This window comes from Buteo buteo, chromosome 27 (genome assembly GCF_964188355.1).
Source record: "Buteo buteo chromosome 27, bButBut1.hap1.1, whole genome shotgun sequence".
In the NCBI taxonomy this organism is placed as follows: Eukaryota; Metazoa; Chordata; class Aves; order Accipitriformes; family Accipitridae; genus Buteo; species Buteo buteo.
The window spans coordinates 9,722,809-9,744,908 of NC_134197.1; the positions used below are offsets into that span (position 1 = coordinate 9,722,809).

Here is a 22,100-nt window from a genome sequence, read left to right on the forward strand (position 1 = left end):
GGGGGGGGGGGGGGGGAAGGCATTTTTCCATGTAAAAATCAGTAGTATTAGCACCCCCCCCTATGAAACTGCTTTTGCTCCTCTTTTGGGGTTCATAATGCTTATATGTGTCAGCCAAAAAACTGTTGGTGACAACTGATGCAGCATTTGATCTTTCTCTGTCCTAAACCTTTTTAAAGGAGTAAGTACAAACATGCACATGATGGTTATAGAGCGAGGCATGCCATAGTTTTTGTGACTCACAGCATTCTGCCTTAAAGGAGTCAAAAAAATCTGTCTGCAAAGTTTAAGCCTCTCTCCACTACTTTGCAATATGGGGAAAAAAAAAATAATCCATGTGTTCGCTTATTGCAAGCTGCATCAAGGCGGTGGTGAGTCAAGATGAAAAGAGCAACAATATTCAAAGTAAAGGCTGACATTTTAAACACCAGCACTTGGAAAGAAGTGGAATTAAAAAGAATTGGAGAGCAAAAATTGACAAACAACTTGTACCACAGTTTAATCATATGCTCAAAACTGCCTGAAACAAGTAAGTACTATGGGTTTTTTTCTTGCTTATCTCCGCTGTGGTAATTATTCTTCTAAAGCGGTAGCTGCTATCCCTGGGGAAAAAGAGAATTTATTTTTTTAATTCGGAGTATGGCCCTTCCCACGGAAGTCAATGGGAATTTTTTCACCGAATTCAACGAGAACTTAAATGGGTCATTAAATGAGATAAGTAACGCAAGAGCTTTCCAAAGCCATCCTGCCCCAGAAGCTCCCTCCTTGCCACAAGGAGCAGTAGTGACCCGTGTTTTTAGGCTGGCCAATACTTGAAGCTGTACGTGTCCCCTTCTCCAGAGCAGGGAGGACCATCCCAGTGTTTTCACCATTCACCCCAGTAAACTGAAATGGAACGGGGTTGTTGTGAGTCGGGGAAGTGCCCTGTAGCACGCGGCTGCGGACCATCCAGCTGGGCTGAGCTGTAAGCTGCTGCCTCTTGCCTCCCTCCCTCTATCCAGGGTCTAGCGTAAATCCACGTGCCGGGAAGGTGCCAGAAGTGGAGCTGGAGAGTTTCCTCAGAAGCTGAGGGCAGAAGCCTTTGTTTACAGCAGCATGTCGGGAAGCCTGTCATTTGTGTGGTACCAAGGTGGTGCTGAAGAGGAACAGCCCCAAATCTCCACCTTTCCCGTGCTTTCCCTTTCCAAGAGTTTGACCTCGAAAGAACGTTTCCCTACTTGAGTTCTCCAGGTCCAACCACCCGCCTGGCGGGATTTGCCCATCGCCGGGCCACGTCCCCTCCGGCCCTGCCTCTGGCTAGGGCCCGACGCCTCAGCAAAGGGACACGAAGCCAAGCGACGCGACGCTCGGCGCGGTCTGTGGGCTAAAAGCTCGCTCCTTGCTGCGGCTCCTCGCCTTTGCCCGGGAAGATGCGAGCGTACGTGTTTTAACTTTGTCGGTTCGAGCCCGTAAAACGACTCCCGCCTTGCGTCGAGAGCACCTCCTCACAGAGCGAACTCCCTGGAGGAGAAGGCTGCTAGGAGAACCGCTTCCTCAGACAAGGCCGCCGCTCCCCGCGTCCCTGCCTCCGCTTCTCCCGCCGCCGGCTCCGCGGGGGGCCGGGCCGCGCCGCCCCCGGCCGTGTGGTGTCCCCCCCCCCCGGGGGGCCAGGAGGGCTTCACCAGCCCTGAATTTCCGCGCCGGGCCCTCTGGAGGTCAGTGTTTGCCCGCGCTGCGGCGGACCTGTTGCAGCCCCGCGGAGGCTCGGCGGGCAGGGCAGGGCAGGGCGGCAGCTCCGAGCCTCCGCCAGCCCCCTCAGAGCGCCGACCGGGGGAGGGGGGGTTTGGGGAGGGGGTGTCCCCCGGCCCCCGCGCTGCCTTGCGCGGCCGCGGAGCGCCGCAGACGCGTCCCCGTCCCCTCCCGCCCCCCGCCCGGGGCGGTGCCGCACCGCGGGGCGTATTGCGGCGCGGGTGGAGCGGAGCGGAGCGGAGCGGCGCGGCGGGAGGCAGGCGCCCCCCCCCCCCCCCCCCGCGCCCCGCGGAAGATGGCGTACATCCAGGTGGGTGCGGAGCTGAGGGGGCCCCCGGGGTGAGCCGCGTCCCTGCGGCTGGGCTGGCTGAGGCGTTGTGTGGTGGGACTCCCGGCGCCGTCTGCGGGACGGGGGTGGGGGGGGGATGTGTGTCGTGTCCCGTGTCCCCCCCCCCCCCCCGTGCTCCTTGCCCGGTGCGGGTGCGCAACTTCGGGCTAACTTCTGGGGAGGAGTTCCCGGGGAGGGGGGGCAGGAGCGGATCCCCGCGGGGGACGGCGGGCAGCCCTCGGCCCTCTCTCCTCGGGGAGGGGGGGGGCAGTGGGGTGGCCCCGGGTGCGTGGGAGCCCGGCCCGAGCCCGCACAAGGACTTCTCGGAGGGAGGAGGGCGCGGAGCCCCGCGGCCAGACCCAGATGCGCTGGGGACTTCAGCGGCCCCGCGGGGGGGGGGGGGTGGGGGGGCAGGCGCCCCGGGCTGCGGCGAGCCCCAGCCTTCGGCGTGATGGATGGGACCCCCCCCCCCCGCCCCAGCAGCGTGAGGCTGAATTAAATTCGGGGCTGGTTTAAACCCGGAGCGGTTTATCCCCGCCGGCCCTGCGGCTCCAGCCGCCCGTTTCCCATCTGTAGCCCCGCAGGCTGCCGCCCAGTTTTGAGATAAACCCGAGCGGGGAGTCCGGGCGCTGACAGAGACACCCCCTCTCAACGCCACCCGTGACCTCCCTCCCCTCCCCATCCCGTGGGGACGTGCCCCCCCCCCCCCCCCCACTCGGGGCAGAGCCGCCGCGGCTCCCGGCGTGGGGGGGGGGAGCGGCGGGCGCTGCCCCCGAAGGGACGGACCGGAGCCGGCCGCGGGTGAGCCCCGCCGGGGGCGGCGAAGGGCCGGGGGGGTGCGGGGTCCCCGGGGGCCCTTCGGCTCGGCGGGGTTCTCGAGTGGGGCCGGGCGGGGCCCCCGTGGGCGAGGCGGGGGTACGCGGGTGGGGACGAGGGCAGGGGGGAGAGCCCGTGGTCCCCTCCCCGCGGCGTTAATCGCCTTGGGGGGGTGGGGGGGTGCGTGGCCGGGGGGACCAGTCCCCAGGCTGCGGCGCCCGCTGCGGTGGGGCTTGTGAGCCTTCCCTGGGGGGGTAACGGCGGGGGCACAACGCGGTCTGTCACCAGTGGGGACCCCACCCCGCTGCGGCATCCCCAGGACGCCGCCACGGCCGGTCGTAGCGGGTGGGTCGAGGCGGTCGTGATGGGTGGCTGCGCTGGCTCGGAGCAGGCGACCCCCGCGTTGGGCCCAGGCAGAATGGGGAGACCGGACCCCTGCGGCGAGGTGTGAAGGGGAGACGCAGCCCTGCCTCGCACCCAGCTCCGGGCGAGGGGGTGCACCCGGGGCAGCCGCCGTTGGCCCTCGATGAGGGTTCGCTCAGGGCTGGAGGCTCCCAGCTGGGTGGTTCTCTGCTCGGCTGGCTTGGGACATGATGGTGCCTCCCCGAGCCGGGGGCTGAGCCCTTCTCCTGGGGGTGCTGAGCGTGTTGCTGCAGCCGTGCGCCCTGGGATCCCCCGGTGCCTGCTAGCTGGTGCGTCCTCCCCTTAAACCTCTGCCCTTCCCCAGCCCTGACCCTCCGCCCGGTGTGAGCGAGGTGGACGAACACAGCTGGTCGTGTTTGCTTTCCTTTCATGGGCCCCTGCATTTGAGCCCTGTATGGCGCTGGTTACTTGTTTACCTCTTACTGTACTGTAATATTTAGCTCTTATTTCTGTCCTCCTGTTCCCTGGTGGAGATTTGTGGGTGGTCACAGACTCACTTTATTATGGTGCCTGTGGGACCGGTGCGTGTGCTCTTGGGGCTGGTGGCACACAGGCGTGGTTTCGCATCGCCGGTGGCCCATCGTGGCCAAGGAGGGCTGTTTGACACAAGCCTACCGCGCGTCCCCGCGGGCCATTCGGAAATGCCACTTCCTTCGCACAGCACGTGCTACGGCGTTCGATTGTGTGGCACGGATCCAGCCGCTTCATTTTAGAGCAATTTAAATATTCTCATTGCAGCATCGCTAAACCGCTGTAGCTTTGGCTGCTGTGCTTTGGCTGCAACTTTGCATTAATAAGGAATCATAAAGCCCTTTAAACCATTTAGAATTTTCTTAAACAGTTGGTCCATGGGTATCTGGTAATCACTGTCTTGTCACATTGCACTGCAGCATTTCCCATCTCTTAATCTGTGTTTCTAACAAGTGGTGGCCTTTTCACCAAGCACTGGTTTTCAAGAAGTTTAAAAGGGAGGCTTGCACTGAAACATGGTCCATGAGAGAGTTTTTGGAACTAAAGGCAACTTCTGCATCCCAGCTTCTTTATGAAAGGTGGCTCTTGTCCCTGTCATGAGCATAAAGCTAGAAACCAATTTCTACATGTGGAAGAGTCGTAGGGGGGAGGGGTGTTTGTTTTGTGTTGGTTTAGTTGTTGTTTTTTTTGTTTTGGTTTTTTTTTAGGGATTCCCCCTTTAGAAAGACAGCCAGGACAATTAGGAAACCCTTAGACATTATCAAGGGAAAGCGATAGAAAAGACATTTCAGCAGGGTCAAGTATAATATTCCAAGGGTGGCTTTGTGAATAAAACACTGGCTTGCGATGCCTTCTTCCTTTGCTGGAGATTTTCTCTGTGACTTGGGGGAAGTGGCTGTTAGTGCAGATTTTCAAACTGGAGTGCATGACTCCAGTTTTAAGCACTTAACTCCTGTTTTTCGTAATCTTTAAGTCACATCTGAGGATGAGACTGAAGATGCCCAGCTGCCTCAAGTCATGTGTACACAATGGAGAATACTCAGAGTGTGGCCCTTCCTAGGAATGTTGCTTTTAAGTTGGCATTGAAACTATGTTTATATGGGCCGAATCTGGAGGAAAGCCTTTTTTTCCACTGTGGCATCTAACTGGAAAATTTGGATATGGTTTGCTGTCAGCAGCAAGTAGTTGCTGCAATTAGAGACAGGTTATTAAAGAAAAGAAAATAAGTGGTTGCATGTGATAGCCTGTTAGCAAGGGGCAATGAGCAGGGTTTTCAAGCACCAGGATCAGTTTGGGAATTTCACTCCTGGGGAAGGAGGAGCAGAGGGAGCTTGGTGGGGAAGGACTGGAAACAGCAGAAGCTGATGACTGGTCAGGAGACCTCTCCTCCTTCTAACATCTACAAGGTACTGTCTTGCCAGAAATTCAAGCTCATCCCAGGCCGGGGCATGTCATGGCAGAAAATTTAAAGTTATTTGAGCATTGCTAACCTGTTTTTGTCTTTTTCATTTTGTTCCCCTTTGCTTCATCCTGGATGTCTAAAGGACAGTTGGAACCAATAAATGAGGTGAGTTAATCTGATGATTCACTCTCCGCTCTGTCTCCTCACTCCGTCCTGAGGGGATTGTCTCGTATTTTCTGACTCTTTACTGATGTCCTAGATATAAGTAATGCACCGCATTTTGGGCTGGTAATTTTTTTTTTTTTTGCAATGTTTAGATTTTGTTTATGGAAAAAACTGTGTTTTACTGGAGGAAAAAGAAATGTTCTGCAGAGTCTTCTCTGCAGATCTGCGTTCCTCAGAGGAAACCCCTTTGTGTGGTATGATAGTGCCCTTGTATTGGCACACTTATGAACACTGCAGATGTCTCAAGCATTTTGGGGGGAATATCTATGAAGAAAATCTCACACGCTTTATCTCTTCAGCTTTATAGGAACATTTCAAGGTCACATACAGTTGTAAAGCGACTCGACCCTGGATGTGCACGTGCTGTGCTCTTGCAGCTGCATGTCTCCCCCCATGACTACGGAGCGATGCCCTTTATTAGCAGTGCCCTTGTGCTGCTTAATGAGCCTTCTTACGAACTGCAGAAGTTGGAGCTGGCGTGGGTGGGAAATGGGCTAAGGTTTGGCTTTCTGCTCTCTTGAAGCAAGCAGAGCTTTGAAGTGGAGGGAAGGCTGTAGGGATGGCATGGAAATGGGGCAGCAGCCTGTTGCCCCTCCAGTGGGGTGCTCCCACCCTGCGGTTGTAACAGCAGAGGAGCACTGTTACAGGTGATGCTGCCAGTACCACCGTGGAAACCTAAGAAATTAAATAGTTTTCTGGGTCAAGGTTCATTGAAGGTTCTTCATTAAATTAATCATCATAGCAGAGGGGAGGCATGTGGATAGTGTGCTTTTGCTAATCCATTTCAGTGGCGAGTGTGTTGGGCCGTAATGCTGCACGTGTATGGATCGTACAAGTACTACGTACCGATACATCTACAGGGGTGAAATGCGTTCACATTGCTGTGTTAATTAACTAGACCCTTGCCGGATTAAATCGGAGCATTTGCTTACCTTCTGGTTTTAATTCCTTCTGTTGTACGTTTGCCGATCTATTAGTTTGTTGATGTGTGTGAAAGAATAAGCATGTTTCCACTCTAGCATATTGCTATGCCATAGTGTTTTGTAAATCACCCTCTTGCCAGCCTACATAATAATACATTGCTACTAGAGGGAAAATACCTGCGGTGAATGCTTATTTTCCTGCCTTGTTATGGCATCAGTGAAGTTGGGCTGGTAACTGCATAGCACTTGTCTGTTGATATAGATGGAATAAATATAGTTCTTAATGTTCTGTTGCAGAAACACAAACATAAATACAGCTGAATGTTATTTCTCAATAGCTATTGATGGGTTGTAATCTTGTACTTTGGTTTCCAATGGCTTCAGGGTCTGCTCGCTAGAATCTCGGATCTCTTGCTGTGCCGGTGGACTTGTAGAAATTGTTGTCAGAAGTGTTTCGACTGTAGCTGTTGTCAAACAAATGAAGATGAAGTTGAAATCCTGGGACCTTTTCCTGCTCAAACTCCAGCCTGGCTGTAAGTTTAGATGCACAATTTCCTAGCTTTAACTGAGGAGCAGGGCTGCTCCTCTGTGATGAGAGTATTGATATGAAATGGCTATAGGACATTCGGAGGATGCCACGTAGAAAGGAGGAATCTCCTGCTGAGGGTGGAAACGTAGGCCACGCAACAGCAAGGTGAAAAAGGGCAGCCCTGTTAGCTCAAATAGTAAGGTTAGTCTTTGTAAAACACTTTTCTGATGGGTATGACGGAAGTTATTTTGTAAGCTAGCATAGCAAGTTGATAATTGGTTTAGCTGCGCACCCTTTTCTAAAGATGCTTTTCATCTTCAGTCCTATTTCTTCTTCAAATGGACCAGCCCTTTGGAGCACTTCAACTTAGCTGAAATGCTGATGAGGTGGTTTTGAAATATTTTCTTATCCTAGTGTGAAAGTGGTTATCATATAGGCAGATGAAAGGCGTACCTCGTGCATGCTCTAAAGGGGAAATTAATTTAAAGTTTCATTTAGCAAGACTTGATCTCCTGCGTCATCTTAGTACTCTTCAAGATTTCCTCTTGAATCATTAAAGAACAAGAGCAGCAGCACCAGGTTTTATCTGGGGCTTTGATTATGTATTTGCAAGTCTATTACAAAGAAAGCCAGTGAAGTCTTCCCTGGTTTACTCCCTCTCAATTGGGAACCTGCAGCACAGGTGACCCTGTGGAGGCATTAGTGAAACCAAGAAGGGAGCAGAGGTCTCCTGTCTTTTAGTGGTTGCTGTGTCGGCTGGGCTGGGCTGTCTTCTGTGAGAGCAGATCGTTTGATGGATGCAGCTTCAGAGTGTCCAGAAGCTGTGGCACAGGAGATGTGTATTTAGGGCATCATATGATGCTCAGAAGTTGGTACCTAGGCACTGAGACACTCAGTGAATTTTATCTGGTCCTGTGAGTACCCACTGTTATTCTGTGTCAGGTCTGGAAGGTCCATGTCTTGGTGCTGCATGAAATAAATTGTCTCATGTTTACGTCGCAGTCTTGTCTATATACTCTTCTGAATCCAGGTAGAATAGGATGGTGATTAATACTGAAGCAATAAAAACAGAGGTGTTCAAGATGTGTTAGAGCGGTTTTTAAATGTGGAGCAGCATATTTAAGAGTCTGATGTACACCCAGAAATGGATTCACCTGCAATTAATGGGAAATGGAAACAAAATCAATGCTAAAGAGGAAAGCATTGTGCACAGGAGAACACAGTGATGAGCGTGCAGTATTGGACGTAGAAAGATTGCTGCAGGAACCATTACGTACTTGGGAACAAGTAGCTGGCTTGTTGTGGGAGGATGCTTCAGAGTTTTTCTGGTGTGCTGAGGAGCAGAAGGGACATCATGTGTGTTTGGGGGTGTGGGCTGGTTGTCCCATGGTGTAGTTTTTGACTGCTGGATCCTTCTGTCTGGCTAAAGGGGAATTGCAAGCATTGAAGCTCTGTTCTTTTTATCTCAAAACTTGGATGTATGGTGACTTTGCAGGTGAGCTAGACTTTGTTGCAGGCAGAGAACATGGAGACCTTTGGACTCATAAAATGCTCTCTCCAGCCTGTACTGTTTTCCAGCAGTCCTGCTCCATCTGAAAGCCTCTACAATTAACTTATTGGCATGGCCGTAAGCAGAAGACAATGCGCTCTGAAAAAAAAAAGCCCAGTTCTTCAACCGTGTTGCGCTTTATGCTGCACCTACTCATGCTAGCAGCCCTGGGTAGGGTCCCCAGGACCTCAGCCTAGGTCACGTATCCACCTTTCCTTCCAGCTTCAGGTGATCTGGTGCAGTTAGGGTCTCCCTGGTCTGCTCTAGTGCTGAGAGAAGGTGAGTTCCCAGGGGTAGTGCCTGAGAGGGGCAGCAGGAACCAAAGAAGAGGACACGTGAGTGAAGTAGCTTTGCTTTGCGAGGAGCCATGGATGCTGCCGTGCCTTAGGATCACTGAAGTCACCATCTTCTCTGGTGCTGTTGCAAATTCTGTGATCTCTAAGGACGCCTGTTAACACACGTTGATGTGGAAGCTGGAGATCAGGCTTTGCTTGCTTGAAAAGGCTGTTGGCTCCTCTTCTTGAGCTGAGATGGACCCAGGGTGGTGCCAGGGAAGATGGTGATGCTTTAAGCTTCCAGGGTGACTTTTTTGGAAAATGGTGAGGGAACCCAGAAATGAGTCAAGTGAGGAGAGCAGAGGAGATACGGAGAGGGAAAGGAGCCGAGGGGATGTGATTGAGAGGAGAGGGGGAGAAAATGAGCCTGTAGAGGAACAGGACTCTGGAAGATGAAGAAGAAAGGAGAGTAAAAGGCAGGAGACAGAAACGATGTATTTTGTTTGCTGATCAATAGGAGGGCCACAGTTTTTGTGTGTGCGGGTTTAAGGTGGAAACGATCCCATGCAGCCTCTGCTGGCTCAGAATTCAGAAACCAAAGATTTCTGTTTTCCCTGTGTTGATCTTACACTCTTAAATCTCTGTATGTGTTTTTGGAGGTAGGAAACAATATCTGGAGTTAGATGTGTGAGCAGAGTAAGAGTCTGGAATTGGGCTCAGAATAAGGTGTTTAATGGGTATGTTTTTAAGTGCTCGGAGATCTGTGTATGCCAATTGACCCCTTGTCCTTTTATTTCTTTTGTTTTTGAAAAGGGGGCTTTTGGATTCAGTGGAAATCCCTAAAATGGAAGATGGATTTGACACCACCATATTCTGCATTTAGATGCATGCACTGAATTTGGGAACAAATCAATTTATTGTATTCTCTGCTTGCAACCTGAAAGTGTTTTAAAAATAGATCTAGGTTTTCAGCTGAGATCTTTCCATCTTGCCACTTCTTCATGGGCCCAGGACACTGGTGTAATGCAGAATGCAGTTTGCTCCTTCCTTACCTCCCCACCCAGTCCCTAGGGGAAAACTGCTTTTATGGTCTTCATTGGCGTACTAGCAAACATCTGCATGCACGTGCTTAATAATCCATCCTTTATTTTTCACCTGTAGGTTTTCCCTTTGGCAGCTCCGAGACACTTCATTGTCCTGGAAATTCAAGAGGGGGCATTAAAGTTGCAAGTTTAAGCCCTTCCTCTTGGGAGACTGGTGATTTTTCTCACTTTCTGAATTTTTTACAGTAGCAACTTAGGAAAAAAAATTCTTACTGAAGTGAGTCTAATTGTATTGACCTGAATGCATGGTTGCTTCTTGTTATTTCATGAGGAGCGCTTGCATCCTGGTCTTTGCATAAACGGGCTGGGAATGAGGGGATGTGTTGGAGCTGCCTGTTGCGGAATATTCTGCACGAACCCCAAAGATAAACAGTGCAGACTGTGAGACTGAATTGAAATCAAGGACGCGACTCCTCTTCCCAAAGGTTCGGATTAAACAGAAACAGCAGCTTTAACCAGAGCCAAAGTTTATTTGAGGAAAAATTATTGTTGGCTCAGTAGCAATTTCCTTACTAAAGGTCATCTGTATGTTATTAACTCACTATTACGTTTACCCGTTGTAGAACATCCTTAATGCCTCTCTTCCTGATTCCCTTTTCACCCTGCCTTCTCCTCGTTCTGTGCATTTGCTTCTCAAACAGAAGTATATCCAAATGCTACCTATGATTGTGTAGACCTGCATTTAGGCATGAAAAAGCTATTTGTGTTCCAAGTACTGATTATATGTCAAACCGTATGATTTGGACTACCTTTAATAGGCTGCAGAATTGTGCAAATATTGTATGCCCCTTCTAGCATAGGGTTTGGTTTTGATTATTAACAGACTTTTTTTTGATGTGGATGAGTTGTGTGACTCTGAATTGGTGAGATTTGCATGGATCCTGCTGTGAACTTTGTGGATTTGGATAAGAATTTCCAGTTTGAATCTATTTTATATCTGGGGGGCCTTTTCTGCGAGTTTACTGCTTTTTGCAGAATATATTTATTGCTTTACTCCAGTCATTGGTTACTAAGGCAAATGATTCAACATATTTCATTTATACCCAACCAATCCATGCACGTAGAAGGGGTGAATCAGGGGCAAAACTTGCATAGTATTCCCCTTTGCTTTGCTCATTTCATGCTGACGCTCTCCTTCTGATCTGCTGCTATTTTTTGGAGTAGTCTGTCTCATGGATTAACCAAAAGGCTTATTTTGCATGATGCACTACACGTCACGTACTGTTGCGTGATTTCATTTCTATTGGCAGCTGCTCCCCTCTGAACGTGCAGTTGGAGACTTTATCTCCTGTAGTTGTTACTGTCTGCTCTTGCTCTTCTTTCAGTCAAGGCTGGGAGGTCCTGACTGCTTTTGTGAGCCACTGTGGCTGTGACACATTGACGTTTTTAACCAGAATGTTGTTTTATATGAAAACAACATATATACATTTATTTCATATATATATATATAAAGTATATAAATTTTTATATATGAATATATATATATATAAAAACAAACAGACTGAAATGGGAATTACACATAGACTTCTTTATGATGCAGTCTTCTGTTGAGTCTTCTCAAAGATGCTATAGCTCTCATCAAAACTTACTTTGTTATTTAGAACCTGCCAACTTCCCTGCTCCCGCCGAGACCCCTGGGCAGTAAAATTACTGTCTGGTAAACCTCTAGTTTATAGAAGTGGATAAAAAGCAGCCAGTTATTTTAAAAGGCATGCCAATAAATAGCTCTTAATGAATTATATTTATAAGATCAAATTTTCAAACCTTAGTGGTGTACCTGCAAAGCGATATTTTACTGAGAGAGGTGTGTGGTAGGTTTGAGATGTCTGAACATGGTGGTTTCCCATGCTGGTTCATTCCTAGTGAAGTCAGTGCTTCCAAAGTGTAGCTGTGAATTTACAGCAATAAGCTACTGTTTGGCTTTTGTGGTTTGTGGGGTTTTGTTTTTCTTTCTTTTTTTCTTAAAGACAAATATAATACTTCTGATCAAGATCTGAGTCACACGTGCCCATGTGGCCTGTGTCGTGCTCTAATACTGATATAACTCTGTTTGAAAGACAGGCAGAAAGATAAAGAATCTGTTTTTTTGCATAGGTCTGAAGTCAGTTGCTCAGCCTTTTGCTTGCCAGATAGATCAGGAGATACCCTGCAGCATCCAGGGATGCACACCCAAGATTAGACCCAGAATACTGGAATGCGTTTTTATTCTGTATAGACTCCTTTTACTCGGTTGAATCACCCAAAGGTCTCTCGTTATAACAGGATAAGCAGCCAAAATGAGGACAAAGATGGAGACTCTGATAATACAATCAGTGAGCTGCCTCCCACTCTTCAGCATGTTTCCCCTGACAGAAGGCGGTCGTCTTCAGATGCATCACGGTCCACTTACAGCCTCACGAGGCGGATTTCAAGTAAGGTCGTCCTTCCAACTTTAATGTAATTATTGTGGGGAAGAAAAACTGTAGTGCTTGCTCTTTCATCTTTTAGACAGGGAATCAAGTCAAGTTGAAGGTACATTGATTAAAATCTCATCCTGTTCTTCAGGAACGCAGTGGAGGGGGCCAGCCCTGTTTTTCTTGCTGAAGCATATGCGTGGTAATTCCATGTGAAAATGGACAGGGGGGAAAAGTGTAGCTGAGCTTGCACTTCAGTGTAACTAAGGGTGCTATTAATTCTTGGCAATGTAATGGTGAAAAGTCCCACTGGGGAGCCTGCTGTGCTGGGCATTGCACAAACACAGAATAGCTGTACCCAAAGAAGCACAGGTTGACTTGCACCTGTAATGGCTTCAGTTGAGTTTCTAACAATCATATTTGTGCATTTCTCTCATTTAGGTTTAGAGTTGAGGAGGCCAAGTTCTCCATTAATTGACATTAAACCTATCGAGTTTGGAATAATAGGAGCTAAGAAAGAAGTAGTTCAGCCAACTGTCCTGCGAAAAACCTATAGCCCAGATGACTATTTTAGAAAATTTGAACCAAGACTGTACTCTCTTGACTCGAATAGTGATGATATGGACTCCTTGACAGATGAGGAGATCTTATCAAAGTATCAGCTGGGCATGCTGCATTTTAGCACGCAGTATGATCTTTTGCATAATTATCTAATAGTGCGAGTCATTGAGGCTAAAGATCTGCCTCCTCCAATTTCTTACGACGGTTCAAGGCAAGACATGGCTCACTCCAACCCCTACGTGAAGATCTGCCTTCTTCCTGATCAGAAGAACTCCAAGCAGACTGGAGTGAAACGCAAAACGCAGAACCCTGTGTTTGAAGAGAGGTACACATTTGAAATCCCCTTTTTAGAAGCCCAGAGAAGAACTCTGCTTTTAACCGTAGTGGATTTTGACAAATTCTCACGCCATTGTGTTATTGGCAAAGTGTCAATGCCCTTGAGTGACGTAGACCTTGTGAAAGGCGGACACTGGTGGAAAGCCCTTGTGCCTAGTTCTCAGGTAACAGAATTTATCAGATTATTGCCACAATTTTTCTCGCTGTTTTTTTGTGCAGTTCTTTGGCTTGTTGGCAAGTAATGTGGTTTCTGATTAGTTGTTCTCATCTTGTTAATATAGCCTCTGCTGGGTTGAAATAATGTGGGCCTATAACTGGTCTTACAACCAATAGTGTGAGGTAGAGGAGCTGTCTTTCATATTCAAAGGAGGTGGCGTGGCAAAAGAGCCTATGTCAGCTTTAACGAGAACAACTCAAGACTGCTTTGGAAGTCCGCACCTTTTGGAAGATCTTTGTTGTCACTGCAGTGGCCTGCATCCATTCCCAGACACCGCAGCCATGCTGTCCCATCTGGGTCACTCCTGTGGTTGTTAACATGATTGTGCTTTTGGGGGCATGAGGGGAACCCCTGGTGCCAGTTCAGTAATGATTTGATTCAGTAAAGTGTATAGAAGACAAAATCTCTACAGACTTGTGGCATAACGCATGACCAAAAAATTGCAAGGTAGTGGTAGATTTTTCATCATGTCCCTGAAGGAAATAAACTTGCCATAGATTTTGCCTGATGTAAGTGGCATGTTGCTTGTATGCAAGTTTGAGCATCTGTTTTTGCCTAGATTCAACCATCCAATGGGATGGGAAGAGAAGATGTAGAGGGTCTGTGTGTGCTTCCACATCTGTTCTCAGGAAAGGGCCCTGGTCAGTGCCACCTCCTTGCCAGCCAGGAAAAGAGCTGTTCAATGGGAGGGTCTGAGCTTTGCAACCAGGAATGGCAGTTGGGTACCAAATTTGCTACTAGCAGCATCATTCACATAGCTAGAGGCACAGGACTCGGTAAAAAGCCAGGCTAAGAGCGTGGCATGAGCAGCATCTCAAACGTTTGCGCTAAGGACAGGAGTACCACTCAAGGCTGGTAGAACAGCGTTGCCTCTCCCAGTTCCTTGCCAGCTCTGGGATTGCAATTTCTAAGTTGTAGAGCCTTTGCTGAATCAAAACCATGTGTGAACTTGGATGGTTCACATCTTGATTTTTATGTGTTCACAAAAGGGTGGCATAGCCAGACTTACTAGACGAGATGAACAGTAAATCATTGACCTCACCGCTGATTTACGGTGTGTGTCTGAGAGTCTGATTTGGAGTGGAAACTTGTGATCAGACACTTGTTGAAGTAAAATCCACCGAGCAGTGCTTATACATGGAGCCAGCTCTGTCTGACTCTGGTTTGCCCCCGTTCTGTGTGCAGGGGGGCTGAGAGCACTTCTATCTCTTGCTCAGACCTTCTGCAGTGTGTAAGGGGGGAAAAAAGATCAAGACCCCTGATAACTGCAAGAGAGCTGACTAGATCTGCTCTAATAGAAGTAGGAGCGTTATGGGATTAGCTTGAACAATGTTCAGGCAAAAAGGAAAGTTTTGAAAGTTGTGCCCAAATCAAAATCCTGGGGTCCCTGAGCGTTTCTTTATGTAGGACATGTCCTCATGTCAGTGGGATCTGTAGTGGGGGGGTGAGGGGACAACTGTGTTATGAAGCGGTTTGTAAGGAAAATGAACAAGGACAGATATTCCTGGGCTCCCCTCACTGCCTGGGCCTTTTCCCCCAGATATTCGTGGGCACCCCTCACTGCCTGGGCCTTTTCTGCCAGTGTTTGTTTACAAATGCCTGCAAAAATATTTTCTTTTTTTTTTTTTTTTTTTTTAATTTTTTATTAGTGGTTCATCATAGCCTCTGCATTGTGTATCTCAGGACAGAGCTCTCCTCTTTGCATCCTGTTATCCTTCTGTGATTCACACCATGCAGCCTTGCTTTTTTTTCCCCTCGGCTTTTGCATGATAAATACTTCTCTGTATTATGTATCTTTTTATTAGTAACATGGATTCATTCCACAGCTAATGCAAACCTTGATTAGACAAGATCATCTCTGCCTTCGTGTGCCAAGCTCGGGGCCAGCCCTTCCTCCCTCCCTCTCCAAAGTTTCATTGAAAGCTGCTGCTGTTTTCAGCAGTGCTGTCTGCTTCACCAGGATTCAAGATAAATGATTTAAGCAGAAATTGGTATTTCTGATATTTATAAAAGGAAGGAGAAAAAAAGAAGACTCCACTTAAATGGGCAGGCCTAACCTTACAAGCCTTTTGCATTTATCTGCTTGCTATCATATGGAAAAATTTCATTTAAGCAAAAAGTCCTTTGCACCTTGATTAGTAAAGTGCCTTGTTTTGGTCTTGTCATACTTCCTTGCTCTTTTTACTTTAGCTGGCAGACTGCAGCTGCAAAGAGAACAACAGTACTTGTACTAGGACATCTAGGGAGGATGTTTGGTATCATCTTCCCATGTTTTCTCAGTGATAAGATTTTTAAAGTTCATTGAATAAGGTATATTTTATCTCAGTGGTGCTTAAAGTTAAATTTATTGATCAAAAGGTTAAAATAAATCCTAGAAGAAGTAAAACAAAAAAGCTTATTACTTTGAAAAACTGCATTTTAATGTCTTTCAATAAGAGTGATGCTTATGCTAGAAATTAGTGAGGTTTTTTTGATTGCTAGCTGGAAGATTCTGCCTGTGGTATGATAGATTTGACATGCTGAGAATTTTTTTTATACTTCTCACTGTTTTGCTTGGTTAGTTGAGGGACAGACAGGCTTTCTTAGTTTCTTGTTGGATTGAACCTGAGTCTGCTGAACTGTGCTTTGTGTTGTGAGATCGTGATGGAGAGAGACAAAAAAAATCTACACGCAATAGCATTTTGTTTTGCAGAAGGTGTCGTCGGATTCTGGAGAGCAATGCAAAGCCGCTGTGGTGCAGTTCTGATCATTAGCTGATGAAAACTTGCCAGGCAGGGTTGGCTGCCCCGGGGCTCTGACACGGAGCAGCAGCTGGCAGCAGCACCCCCCCAGTGATAAAGATTGTGTTGGAGAAAATGCTGAAGCAGGTGCTTGGAAAGCCAGTAACAGGAGGGAGAGAAAAACAGACAGTCGTAGACGTGATATGTAAAGATGAAAGAGACAAAATACGTGATTTTTTTTTTTTTTTTAACTGGCATTTATAGACTGAAACATGATGAGCTGGAGAGACGGAAGAAAGTGAATCCAGATGGCAGGAGCTGTGGAGAAGGTTTTCTCTCCATACCGGTGGGAGTGGGATGGGACAGGGTTTGTGGAAGAGCAGAGAAAGTGTCCTAAATGGTATCAGCTAAGATGAACATCTCTTTTGTGCTTGCTGTATCCACCTGCAAGCCATTGCCATAGAGAGTGCTGATAAAGTCTGGTGCAGAGTCCTTGTCCCACCATCACACTGAGCCCCGTCAGCCCCAGAGCTGGGACACTGCCTCACTTCAGGACCGTGCCAGCATGAGTGAGCCCTGCTAAAAAAGACGGGGCATGCCAGCAATCTTCTGGTGCGTGCCGTGTCGGCAGGGATGGGTGGGTTTCTCCCGGGCGGAGGCACGGTCCACCTTCTGCAGCCAACAGCTCTGTTGACTCCACTGTGCCAGCTGGACCAGGATAAGCTCCTTAGGCCTGTGGATGGGACATACAGCTCCTCAAAGGGTGAAAGCCCATCGTCATTAATAGCAGAATATCTTCATTACCATCTTATGGAGATGCTTGTTAACTAACCGCCTGAGAACTTACCTTGGGTGTAACGAGGCGGGCTGCGCAGCATTGCCGTGCTCGTTATGTCAGAAGTGGGTTGTTAGAAAACCCGATTATGGGCGAGCAGTGTGCTGTCCTCTCAGCCTTGAGGAATCAGTGCAATAAACCACTTGATGCTAAGCTTCAGGCAAAAGACTGTACCTGTACATAAATACTTTTTTAGTTTGAGTCATGCAGTGAGCACTTAAGGGGATTGAGTCCAAAGCGGAGGCACAGGGGAGCTGCCGTCCAATGTATCGTCAGAGCCAGCAACTAAGCAGAAGGACTTATTCCTTGTAGAAAATGTCAGTGCAGGTATTGCCAAATTCTTTATCCTTGGTAGTTCTGGGAGGCTTTTACTTGCAGGGTAATTAATGTGTTTCTAAAGCGCACTAGCTGCTCATGGAGTAGCTCTTGAGTCCAGTCCCCATAGGAACACTCTGCGCTCCTTAAATATCCCCTTAAATGTGTGTGGCTTTGCTTAATTACCATGAATGAAGTTGGCAGGCCTTGCTGTAGCTGGGCTCAGATTCGCACATTTTGCTGTTAAGATTAATTCTGAAACACATGTTCAAGACCCCAAGTTTTATTGACATATGATTCATTTCTCTTTTGGCAGATTTGAGTGGGCAGGAATAAATGTTTTAGACCAGCAGTAATGAGAGCTTGGAGATCATTCTGCAAAAGCAAAAAAAAAATAAAAAAATTGTCTGGTCGTGGTGGGAAAATAGCATAAAAATTCCTTCTCCCTTCAAATTAAGCCATTTTTATAGTAGAGGGAGTATGTATTGGACTTGCTTTTTTAACTTTGTACTGTGAGTGCACTAGAATGAGCTGTCAGGTTTTTACATTCAAAATGGTATGTGCTCCACAAATGGAGTAGCTTTGCTGTGGCAGCTCTCTGCAATTTTTGATGCCCATCTCAGGGATAAGCCTACAACAAGTACGGCACTGTTCTTACTGTGCCTTGGCTGGAAAGGAAAAGGAAGAAAGGAATTTGAAATTCAGGTAATGACTCATTTTGGAGCATTCCTCTAGGGTGCTACTTTGAATTCCACCATGCAGCCAGGTGGTTATGGCGTGCGGCTGGAGGCTTCCAGTTTTGGGTATACCAGGTTTGTTCTTGACACCCTTGTTCTTTGGCTTATCCATTGCAGCCCTGAGAAGGAGCCATCCTCGGGGAATGTTGGTGATACCTTGCATTTGCTAGCACAGTGTATTATTGAAATTAATGCCAAATGCCAGCATCCATCTCTTGTACAGGTATAAAGCATTGGACAGGCAGAGACTTGGTTCAGAGAGGTGGCACAACAGTTGACTCAAGGCTGTGTGCGTCAGTCAGTGTGGAACTGGGGTCCATGTTTGTGACAGTCATGGGAAATTAAATATGAAAGTGAATGTTGTCAGGGTTTTTTCCTTTTCTTTTCTTTCCCCCTTTTTTTTTTTTTGTGTGTGGTTTTTTTTTTTTTAGCTGTCCAAAAGCTTAGTGGCTGCTTAATTAAAGGAATGATGCAGAATCCCTGATGATGAACGTGGATTGATTGCGTGGGGCTATGCTCACTCATTAACAGGGTGTTAAAATCAACCTGGCGGTGTACCTGTGTCTGGTGGGAGAGATGCCCTGGGCAAAGCCTGGCTGGAGGCAGGATGCCACCACCCTGCAGGTCACTGGAGTTGAGGGAACTGTGATGGGATGCCATGACAGACACTTGTCCATCACGATGACAGCATTTTTGGTTCTTAACCTGTGGTTTGTTGTCGTATTTTAGCTTATGATATTTTACCATCTTTCTTTCACTCTGGATCTTTATTTTTTCCCCAGATGTGTTTCAGTGGTTTTTTTCCCACTTTCCTCTTCCAGTCTTTAAAGCTCCAGCACTGAGAAATTTTTCTTGATCATTTTCTCTTCTTTATCCTTATTTGTCTCTTCTGCTTCCAGCTGTTATCTCGGTCTGTGCTGACTTGCCTTCCCCTCTGTGCTGTTCACTCCTTGCCCTTTCTGCAGAGGACTGGAGTGCCGTGGGGTGTATTTTGCTGAGGATGAGCCCACAGGAGGGGTTGTTGGGGGTTGTGGACAGGACCTCTCCCTAGGAAATCTTCTTCCCAGAGGTCTTTGCACAGGAGGGGCTTTCTCATGGCTGTCCAAACTGATGCAAAGCCAGTTAGACTTCAGAAGGGATTTTGTGACTCTTTTCATTATACATCTACTCGGCATCTGCTACATAGGTAACACTGTTCTTATCCATTGGTAAGTATATATTTTTTTTTCAGGTTCTGGTTCTTAGTAGCTCAGCCTTCCTGAAATGATTGCTGTGTGTCACAGGATGCTGTAGAAAGCCTGTTAGAGCAAACTGTTCTAAACCATCAGTTTTCTAATGTGCCTGGAGGTACCATCACAGATAACCTTGAGGAGGAAAATCAATCTGAAACTTCATTAGGAGCGTTGCATAGATGTCTGTGCTGATGTAATGTGCTCTGGTTCCTGTTGGGAACCGGGGAGGGTTTCAGCTGCAGAATTTTACTGGTGGTGTAGCAATGCACAGCAAACAGTCGGGGGGGGGCTGCGAGGAAAGAATTGCCCTGATCCAAACAAGATGTACAAATGGCATTAATTAAAAACTCGCCTTCCCTTGAGGTAGTGTCTTTGTGCTTCAGAGATGACGGAAAAGAAAACTAAACTTACACGTGTCTGGTTCAACCCAAATGGTAACTGCAGAAGGTTCTGGATCACAGGCGAGCCCAAGGCTGGAAATCCAAATGACTGGCTGTGTGATACAGCTGCAGAGAGGAACAGCCAGGAGTGAAATGTTAATCAGAGCTTCAGGAGAGTCTCGGACTTCCCAGACTTGGTGTCACTCTGGCACCTCATCAGACAGGAAATTGCTTTTCCATGGTCATCTGGGATCTCGGCGCAAATCAGCGTGTCATCAGCATAACAATGGCAAATGAAATGATGCCTTTTCATGGCGGTGCCTGAGGGGTAGCTCTGCACACTGTGTTCTGTGAACAAAATATTCAAGGCAAAACCAACAGCATTTTACTTTCCTGATGAAAAGACCTAGGAAGAGTAAAATTCAGGCACTTCCTTTCCCTATGGTGAACAACGCGCCGATGATGCCTCTTGCGCGTAAAGTTGCATCCCTCTTCTCAGCTCAGCCCCTACCAAGTCTGAGGTTTGGGGACACTCGGGTATGTGACAAAACAGAAGCCATGCTTCTGTGCCTGCAGTCCCCCAGCAAGACGTGCCTTGACGCCGTTGCTGGTAAAGATGCCTATAAAGAAGGTGATGGGCATGGAGGTCAATGGTTATGGCATCGCAGAGTGTTTGCAAGGTGCCGGTGAGCTCGGTGGGTCCGTGGGCTTGAGGAGCACCCTGTGCAGCTCCTGTGGCCCCACGAGCCACCCGAGACCTCTGTGGCCACTCGTCCCTCCCTGAGCTGAGCCTCCTGCCTGGCCCGTAACAAAAGGGGTCCTGTTTTTTTCCATCTCACGGTGGACCCCACTGTGCTCCCCAGTTATCTCCGTTTTGCCTGCCGACCCAGCGAGTCTGTTAAGCCACAGCTCCGTCTGCATCCTCATCTTCATCTCTGACACAAACTGGGCCACCAGCGTGTCTTATTAGCAAGACTGTCACATCAGCAAAGGTACACTGTGGTGTGAGCTTGTCGGGGAAAGCAGGGGGAACTAAAACCTGAGGAGGTATGCCTTGTACCTCAGGCTTCTTGGAGCAACCTGTTAATTCCTTGCTTGTTTGCTAATGATGACAGGTGACCAAAGAACAGGAGAGAGCTAGCGAGCGTGGTGCAGCACGGCACGGTGGAGGCAGTGCCGGTCCGACGTGCCGGGGAGGAACGTGTGGTGGCTGCTGGCCATTGATTCGTTTTCTCGAGTGCTTGATGTCCCCTCAGGCACCGTGGCAGGATTTGAAGCACATTTCCTAGATCCTTGCGGCTAAGCTAGAAATAATGCATTTATAAGATCAGAGCCAGTTCACTGCTCGAGTTAAGTGCCTTGAAAAGGCTGAGTCACTTGTGTGGGGAGGTGAGCTATCCGGGGATCTGGGTTTCCTTCTGAAAACACCTTTTGTTATCCCTGCAAACGCTGCTGGTGCTCTGCCTGCAATGGGGCTGCTGTTTTCTTGCTGGCTCTGAGCACACACATCCTGCCTCTGTGGGCTGGATTGTACGTTCCTTCCCTTAGAATAATTAACAGAAATCTGGGCACACTTGAAAAGCGTTATAGGGCAGAAGGTGCTATTGAGATTTGGGAAATTAGGCCTGATCTGAGACTCCTTAAAGCTGGCGGTAGTCTGTCCGCTGACTTCAGTGGATCACACTTACAGAGTATAGCATTTTATATCTCGCCTCACTCAAATTTAAGCCCAGACAGTCAAAAAGATTTTTCTAGAGGTGCCAATATCCATTAGGTTAGGTCCTATGGAATTTAGTTTTACCTTGACCTAATGAAGGCTCCTGGGTTAGGCAGCAGCGTGGTGGTTACGTTATAGTGGCTCCTTCCATAACCTCTGCAGGGGTTATGGGACACGGTGCTGGGGACACTTCAGGTGGGGGTAGAGGCTTCCTTCTCCTGCCTGTGCCTCGGTGGGTGTTACATACCCGGTCTGATATTGTCAGTGCATAACGTGGGGCAATTTTTAAAAAATGGTGTATAAATGTAAACGCGTCGCAAGTGTGGAGATCTGCCTTCCTTTGCTGAGCTTCATCGCTCCTCCCTGACCCAGGGAAGCCCCTTAATTCCTGCAGGTCTTGGATAAAGTCAATAGCTTCCACCAGTAGGCAAATCCAGAATTACCCCAAATCTTAATATGGATTTTCAGCACTCTCAGCTTGAGGTAACTTGAAAGGTCCTACATCCCTGCCCAGTGCCAGCCTGCCTCCTGGCTGTGCCAGAAGTTTGGTATTTGCAGCCAGAGCTGTTTGATTGTCTCTTCCCAGCAGGTAATAACGTCACTAATTAGTTTCCTAATTTGTGCTGTCCAAATGTACCTGAATTTCTAGGAACTAAAGCCTGCGTGGAATCCAACGCAGCGGTGAATGCAAGTGGAAGTAGGACTGGATATGTTAAAAATGTTGTTGATATGTTATAAAAAATGAGCTGAGGTCGAGGGGTACCTCAGGTGGATCCTGTTGTGGGTGCTGCAGTGCTTCATTACTGTCCTGGTAATAGATTTAGAAGTCACTGACTGTTCTTGACAATAAACACGTCTTCAGGCTGTTCCAGCCACAGACCCAAG

General features: G+C 48.0%; 1 protein-coding gene across 4 annotated transcripts in view; it reads left to right on the forward strand.

Annotated features, from left to right (window-relative positions):
• The first annotated feature begins 1,937 nt into the window (after positions 1-1,937).
• Positions 1,938-22,100, forward strand: part of SYT17 (synaptotagmin 17) — a 41,059-nt gene continuing 20,896 nt past the window's right edge. For 2 of the 4 annotated variants that reach the window (XM_075058615.1, XM_075058617.1), the window contains exons 1-5: positions 3,779-5,172; positions 5,316-5,333; positions 6,701-6,849; positions 12,035-12,183; positions 12,607-13,226. In XM_075058615.1, coding sequence (XP_074914716.1) covers positions 5,131-5,172; positions 5,316-5,333; positions 6,701-6,849; positions 12,035-12,183; positions 12,607-13,226 — 978 coding nt within the window. In that variant the 5' untranslated portion in view covers positions 3,779-5,130. Of the gene's footprint in view, positions 2,039-2,835; positions 2,858-3,778; positions 5,173-5,315; positions 5,334-6,700; positions 6,850-12,034; positions 12,184-12,606; positions 13,227-22,100 lie in introns of those variants that run through there. The other 2 variants (XM_075058616.1, XM_075058618.1) reach the window with 2 other exon arrangements.